The sequence below is a fragment of the Lithobates pipiens genome, unplaced genomic scaffold, assembly GCF_037356315.1.
Source record: "Lithobates pipiens isolate NorthernLeopardFrog02 unplaced genomic scaffold, aLitPip1_a1.2 Scaffold_27, whole genome shotgun sequence".
NCBI classification, from domain to species: domain Eukaryota; kingdom Metazoa; phylum Chordata; class Amphibia; order Anura; family Ranidae; genus Lithobates; species Lithobates pipiens.
In genome coordinates, this window is record NW_027507788.1 from 173,650,007 (window position 1) to 173,658,299 (window position 8,293).

At 37.9% G+C, this 8,293-nt stretch overlaps 1 protein-coding gene across 1 annotated transcript; it reads left to right on the forward strand.

The window, feature by feature from the left end:
• Window positions 1-900: 900 nt before the first annotated feature.
• Window positions 901-5,345, forward strand: LOC143933268 (olfactory receptor 5V1-like). The gene is made up of 2 exons (XM_077456152.1): window positions 901-1,039; window positions 4,351-5,345. The coding sequence occupies exon 2, from the start codon at window positions 4,365-4,367 to the stop codon at window positions 5,295-5,297; it is 933 nt and encodes a 310-aa protein (XP_077312278.1). The 5' UTR covers window positions 901-1,039; window positions 4,351-4,364; the 3' UTR covers window positions 5,298-5,345.
• The last annotated feature ends 2,948 nt before the right edge of the window (window positions 5,346-8,293 follow it).

Genomic DNA, 8,293 nt, shown 5'->3' on the forward strand with positions numbered 1-8,293 from the left:
CAATCACTTGATTGATCTGATAATTCGTTTTAGAATATTCAAAAAGTAGCAGAAATGCAGAAATCACAGTTCCAGTCCAGAGAATGAATAATGCAGAAGCATGGGGATCCTTTCACTGCAGGTCCTTCGAGTACAGTTTTCTTTCCAGCATAGAGAACAATGAGCAATACACTAGTTACATCAACACATGCCAAATCTGGTGGGATTAGCAGTCAAAGGCAGCAGCGCATTCATCTTACATTTCAGATATATTGCTGTGAAGCTCAAGGTACAGGCCTAGGCAAATGAAGTGTGCTTCCATTTATCAAGAGGAAATAGAGTCAAAAGGTAAATAATTAAAGGATACTGCTTAAACATTACATTTGATTCCAAATGTCCCCTATAAGATACTAAATGTTCACTTTTTGAGTTCAGCTCCTCTTTCTTCTGGCACTGTCATCGTGTATGAGGCTCAGTCTTTTGTTACCTTTTTAGATGTTTTGAAATGTATTTATTACAGCAATTGCGCCATGAATTTACAAATGTATTTTTATTCATATCAGTCCCTGTCATCAAGGAAATTACAATCTAAGATGCCTAACTCCCATTCATACCTAAACATACTAGGGCCAATTTCCCTTCCAGCATGTCTTTGGAGTGTAGGAGGAAGCCCACACTGGCACTGGGAGAACGTTGTGCTGTGTTTCGGATTCAAACCAACAACCCTGGTGCTTCTAGGTGGACGTGCTATTCACTTACAGTAGCCTGTGCTGCCTATTGTACAGTTAAACCTCTTACACATAAGTTATTTTCTTTTCACACAGCAAATTAGTTTAAAATTCCCCTGTGACTATTCCCTCAGGTTCACTTTCATTATATAACCATGCAAGGTCTTTGTAACTGTATGTATCTCCTCTTTTTCTATTCAAGGCACCACAAAATGCCTGTTTATAAAACAGAAGAAATACAGCAGATAATTTTAAGAATATTAGTTTTACTGCCTGTGTATTGGAATAATAACATCTTGTTCTCTAAAGTTATTAATACACTAAAACTTCCAGTAAGTTGTTTTGACTATTCCTATTTGCACAGTACACTTTTTTAAAGTATAAACTTAAAATATCTCCAAGCTCCTTGAATTTAGGTCAATGATAACTAGGGATAAGGTTTGGACTGGCTGCGACCATTGATTTGGGTTCAAACTTCATGGTCCAGCTAAGTTCATATGCAAATTTGCCCATAAAGGTTTTTTTCTTTAACAATAATGCACTACATGGCCAACAGGGCCAATTAGGATTCTTGGTTAAGCCAGCCTTCTGACTATTACAGGGGGTGCTAAGAGTAGCCATATGGTTTTGATTCACAGGCAAATAGACTGTGAACTTTGAAAGTGCACTTGTTGCACTCATTTTACCCAGAGCTTAGTAAATGTGGTGAAACTTCACTTTGTAAAGAATACCCGATTAAGTGCAAGATGAAAAGAAAAAAAGCATTTTTACTTGTACATGATTTGTTAATGAAATCACCACATGTGATATGCTCTTGTTAAAAAGAGTGCAAATGCACTTGCAAAGTGCACAGTCTATTTGCTTTTAGTAAATTATCCCCAGTGGGTCAGTATAGTAAAAGCTGCTGTAGGGTCAAAATATGGAGAGATGAGAAACTACTTATGGAGAGATTAGGGTCAGTTAAGAAATTGTGCTTTACTTCTGATTGCTAGCTCTTTGGGCAATGACCTTTTTGCTGCCTTCTTTTTTTTTCTTTCTTGTTGATTTGAGAGCAGCAGTTATTGTTAGCTGATCTCCGGTCTATAGCAAACTGCTTTAATATGTTTTGTCCGTTGTTGCTGTTGCTCTATTCTTGGAGCTGCCTTTTATTCACAGCACACATTATTTTAAATGAAGAAAAACAAAGTCTAAAAACAGCGTGCACATAAACCAATTCACATTATATAACTCTTTACTCACTGCACCCCCTATCCCCACAGTAAAGTTGGGCATACACCTGTAAAGGAAATTTGTAAGTTCTGTATATTATTGCATTCTACTTTGTATGTGTTGCACACTGCACTAATAATGTTTTCATTACATGTTTGCATTCTTTTAAGTCCTGATTAGAATTAGCCTGCCTATGTTACGCCCCTTGTTGCCATAAAAGTACAATTGTAATAATAATGTGATACCTACGTAATCATGTGTATAAATACCTTCAATTGTGTCAAATAAATTTAGAACAGTTATTTTGGAAAGTTGCTGAGTTTATCTTTTGTGTCTGTTCCCTACTGTAGTAGTTATTATGAATTTGGAACCACTAATCAATATAAGGATAGGAGTTCCCTATCTATAACATTTCTGGAACACACCAGTTAGGTCAATCCTCTAAAATTAAAAATGTTCTGCTACTGATCACTGCTTTATCTTCTGTGATCCCTTAATTCTTCAAGGTTAACATCTGCCTGTGCACTATGTTTCTAGTACATTTCAGCCTAGTCTTGCTTAATAAAACTGCCTTGCTAGTGGTTTTAACACTGTTGTATCATTTTCAGTCTCTTAATTCCTAATAAGAGTTTAATAGAAACTGGTCAGTGGCAGAGCAGTTTAGCATCAGTGAGAACAGGGATAGCTTCGGTGAACTGCTGTCCAATTTCTATCTATCTATTAATCACAGTGGGCCTATTACTGCTTGATAAATATGCATGCTAAAACTACCAGATAAAAGGCTTTTTTAAACTGCAATAAATTAAATTGGGGTATTGTTGCTGTATGAGGTAATTCTTAAAGAATAGAATCCATTCCACAGCCAAAAAATGTGCTGTTATGCCCTGTACACTCGAGCGGATTTTCCGTCAGAAAAATCTTGGATGGTTTTGTCTGACGGAATTCCGCTCAAGCTTGACTTGCATACACACGGTCACACAAACGTTCGCTAAACTTTTGACCATCAAGAACACAGTGATGTACAACACTACGATGAGCTGAGAAAATTAAGTTCAATGCTTCCGAGTATGCGTTGAATTGTTCCCGAGCATGCATAGGAAATTTGTGCGTCAGAATTGCTACAGACGATCTGAATTTCTGATCGAAAAATTGAGAACCTGCTCTCAATCTTTTGCTGTCTGGAATTCGGCCAGCAAAAGTCTGATAGAGCTTACACACGGTCGCATTTTCCGACCAAAAGCTCTCATCTGTCTTTTGCTGGCTGAATTTCCGATTGTGTGTATGCGGAATTAGCCCTTGTACACACGGTCGGATATTCCGATGGACAATGTCCGATAGGACCGTGTTGTCGGATAATCCGACCGTGTGTGGGCTCCATCGGACTGTTTCCGTCGGAATTTCCGACGGACCAAGTTTTCCAGCTGGGCTATAACATTTTCCGACAACATGATCCGATCGGACTTTGTCCGATTGTGTGTAGAGAATTCCAATCGGACAAAGTGCCACACATGCTCAGATCAAATTCCTAGACCAAAGCTATTGGCTACTAGCCTGAAGGTAGTCCCGTCGTAACGAAATAATGTCATCACGTTATGTACGATCGAATTTTCCGCCAACTTTGTCCGACCGTGTGTATGCAACAGTTTCGGACAAAATCCATCGGACAAAATCTGTCAGACAAAATCCAACAGATTTGGTTGTCAGAATGTACGACCGTGTGTCAAGGGCTAAGAGTATGCAGTCGCTCAGGCTTTCTGTGAAAATTGTACTGGTCTGTAACACTATATACAGTTTTAAGACATCCCCCAAGCCTGTAATTTAAAGCATTTATGATTAAATTGAATAAGCATGAAAAGGGCCCTCTCCTTACCGAACTCTAGTTTTTAATCTTTGCCATTAGTACATATCCATCAAGGCAGTGTCCAACATCATATGCCTTTTTTAAACAATAACTTGTTTCTTAGTCCTGAAAATAGGCAGAAGTTGGAAACAGGATTGGCCACTTCATAGCCTTCAATGGAATTTTCCAATAAGGTTCAGTTTGCTTAATTTTTAACAGGATTAGCTGAACCATTGGCAAATCAAACCAGGCCTATTCAGTTATTCCTATTGATTGATATCTGTATAAAAAAAAATCACTAGAGATGAGCATCAACTGGTTGACAGCAGAAGAGAAAAGAAGTGCCTTGGGGGGGGAAGACTGGTGGTCACCATCATGGAAACCGACCTAAAATATGCCACATGGCCATTACTGGAGTTCACAGTAGGTGGCTTAATTTAAAGAAAGGTTTGTTATATACAATACTTTAGAAAGTAAAAAATAATCCAGTTAGGTTTTACATTGACTTTAAGACAAAATACTATAAGACAGAACGTTATACAAAAGAATGCATTCTAATTCAAAACATTTATAAAGTATATTTATCTTTTACAGAAAAATAAAAATAAATGAGTACAAATGCCACCATGGTAACAGAATTTATTCTCCTAGGATTTTCCAAGTTAAGGGAAAGCCAAATTTTCCTCTATCCACTGTTCCTTCTCATCTATGTCATTACAGTGGGTGGAAATGTATCTGTAATTATTACATATACACTTAGTCTGAATCTCCACACCCCGATGTACTTTTTTCTTGCAAATTTCTCCTTTTTGGAAATATTTTATGTGACATCTACAATTCCCAACATCTTATCCAATTTATTATCTAACCATAGAGCTATCTCTTTTTATGGCTGTGCAGTCCAAATGTACTGTGTCCTGCTTTTGGGTGGAACAGAGTGTTATATTTTGGCAGCTATGGCATTTGATCGGTATAATGCTATTTGTCGACCCTTGTTATATACCATTATTATGAATAGAACAGCTTGTATTAAGCACATCATTGGATCATGGTTCATTGGGGCAATTAATGCAATAATACATACATCTCTTGCATTTTCTTTGTCATTTTGCAGATCTAATCAGATTAACCATTTCTTCTGTGACATTCCACCATTGCTAGAACTGTCATGTCAGGACACCTGGGTGAATGAATGGACAATATTTAGTGTTGCTGGTTGCGTTATAATTGGTTCATCCATATTAACAATGTTCTCTTACATACAGATCATCTCCACAGTTCTACAGGTACATTCAAGTTCTGGGAGAAAGAAAGCTTTTTCAACCTGCACCTCTCACTTGATAGTAGTTACAATTTTTTATGGCTCTGGAATCTTCATGTATTTTAGACCCAAGTCAGGTCATGGGATGAAGTATGATAGTTTTGTGTCACTAATGTATACTGTGATTGCACCTCTCTTAAACCCTTTTATTTACACTCTTAGAAACAAAGAAGTAAAATCAGCAATCACAAAGATATTACTTCAAAAACCAAGACCTTGATTGTTGATATTGTCTATAATGACTGATGTAAAGTTGTGATATATAGTGTATATATATATATATATATATATATATATATATATATATATATATATATATATATGTATATGTATATATATATGTACATATGTACATATATGTATATATATATATATATATATATATATATATATATATATATATATATATATATATGCATTTGTGTAGTAGAACCAAATAAGTGTATCTTATTTAGTCTGTGTGAAAGTTGGAAAGTTTACAAAATACCGTATATATTTGAAATGTATGTCTTGAGGCCCTAAAATGCTAAGACATTACAATTAACCCTAAAATTACCCATTTTTTATCAGAAATCAGAATCAGAAACTCCACGGTATTTAGTAACAAGCATGGTGAGTTTTTTTGAAGTAGTAATTTTGTGCCAGGATGTTTTGGAAAAAGAAATTAAGTTTTGTTATGAATTAACAAAGTTTTTCTTGAACAAATAGTTTCTCCCAAGTATGGCGATACCACATGTGGGAGACTCCTCTGCCTAGATGCATAGAGGAACCCAAAATCAAATGACTACATTTTGCAAAGTTTACCCTCAAACTTTTTTAATGGCATAGTAAGTCTTTGGAAGATCACATATTTTTCCACAAGTTTTTGGAAAGCTAAAGTGTTTCTAAAGGCTCAAGTTTTTTTACCTTCATGCATTCTATGCATGAAGGTAAAAAACCTCCTCTGTGCAGCAGCCCCCCAAACGGCCATCGATCATCTTGATCCAGCAAAGTGCACGAGCGCCTCTACTCTCCAGGGGCTCTGCCTCCTCATTGGCTGCCACTGCTATCAATCATAGCCACTGAGCCAATCAGGAGATGGAGGCGGGGCCAAGCCACAACTCTGAGTGGGAATAAACATGCAGAGCCGCTTGGAAGTGAGCCTGCTTGGGTACCCCCATTGCAAGCTGGAGGCACTTGGCAGGAATGAGAAGCCAGGAGCACTGGAAAGGAAACCAAGAAGAGGAGGATCAGGGCTGCTCTGTGCAAAATCAGTGCATAGAGCAGGTAAGTATAACATGTCTGTTTTTTTTTTGTTCTTTTTAAAGACTTTAATATTACTTTAAGAAAGAAAATTGATTTTTTTTCTTATTTTACACACAGCTGTCAAGTAATAAGATCTTTCTCACACACAGCATGAGCAAAAACTCTCTGCTATTCCTCTTAAAGCGGGAGTCCGCCGTTTGTTTTTATTTAAAAGCCAGCAGCTACAAATACTGCAGCTGCTGACTTTTAAAATAATGACACTTACCCGCCCAGCGCGCCCGCGATGTCGACACCCGAAGCTGATCTCTCGATCGTCTCTCTGGTGCTGCCGCCAACATCTTGGGTATGGGAATCAGGAAGTGGAGCCTTGCGGCTTCATTTCCCGGTTCCCTACTGCGCATGCGCGAGTCGCGCTGCGTAATAAGGATGGTCCCCGTTGTCTCTGGGATCCATGTGTTTCCCAGCAGGCAGCGGGGGACCTTCGGAAAGGGGTGTAGATTCTGCGGAAAGGGGCGTACCTTCTGCAGAATCTACGTCAGAAGTGGGTGCAGATACCTGTACTGTACAGGTACCTGCACCCCCCTCCCCTCTGAAAGGTGCCAATTGTGGCGCTGGAGGGGGGAGGGTTCCAATGATCGGAAACTCCACTTTAGGGTGGACCTCCGCTTTAAGTATGGGGATACCGCATAATAGAGTATTTTTTGCAGTCTAACCACATAGAGGGGCTCAAAATCCAAGGAGCACCTACTAGCTTTCAAGGGGCATACATTAGGAATCTGATTTCCTGACAACCTATCACATATTTGAAGGCCCTGGAGTGCCAGGGCATTAGAATCACCCACAGACTGACCACATTTTGGAAAGTAGATAATATCAAGGTACTTTTTTCTTGTTCAAATACTTAATTGAAATGGAGATATATACGAAAGACAAAGAACATGTCACAATGAAATTTTGTGGCTTAAAAAATTCGGTACAATCATCCAGTTTTGAAACAAGAATAGGAATAATCTTAGCATAAGTAGAACATGGTGGAACAATTACATTAAGGATAGTTCATTTAAGATTCATTAGACAAGTAATGCCCAAATAGTGAAATAATTCCAGGTAATACTTAAAAACATAACTGGGTAGAAAGGTTGTATGTCTGGGCCTCTGAGTGTGGTTAAGAAGGGCTTAACTTTTTTTTAACAGATTAATTTTATTCAAAGAGAAACAAAGAGAATTATACACGTTAACAGTGACACAATACCAGAGCTGGTGCTCTATTTTTGGGAGGGGGGGGGTGCGCAAACAAAACCCCAACCAACCCCCCCCCCCATCACTCACCCGCAATAGGGCCTACAGATAGATAAATAGACAGACAGACAGACAGATAAATAGATAGAGAGATAGACAGACAGACAGACAGATATTGGGTGGGATATAGATAGATAGATATCTAGATAGATAGATAGATGGATAGACATTGGGTGGGATAGATAGATAGACAGACAGACAGATAAATATTGGGTGGGATAGATAGATGGACAGATAGACAGACAGACAGATAGATAGGTATTGGGTGGGATAGATAGATAGACGGATATTGTTAGATAGATGGATGTTGGGTGGGAGATAGAGAGATAGACATTGGGTGGGATAGATAGACAGATAGATAGATAGATAGATAGATAGATAGATAGATAGATAGATAGATAGATAGATAGATAGAGAGATAGATAGATAGATAGATATTGGGTGGAATATATAGATAGACAGATATTGTTAGATAGATGGATGTTGGGAGGGTGATAGAAAGAGAGAGAGATAGATAGATAGATAGATAGATAGATAGATAGATAGATAGATAGATAGATAGATAGATAGATAGATAGATAGATAGATAGATAGATAGATAGACAATGGGTGGGATAGATCAATAGACAGACAGACAGACCTACAGACAGATAGATAGATAGATAGATAGAT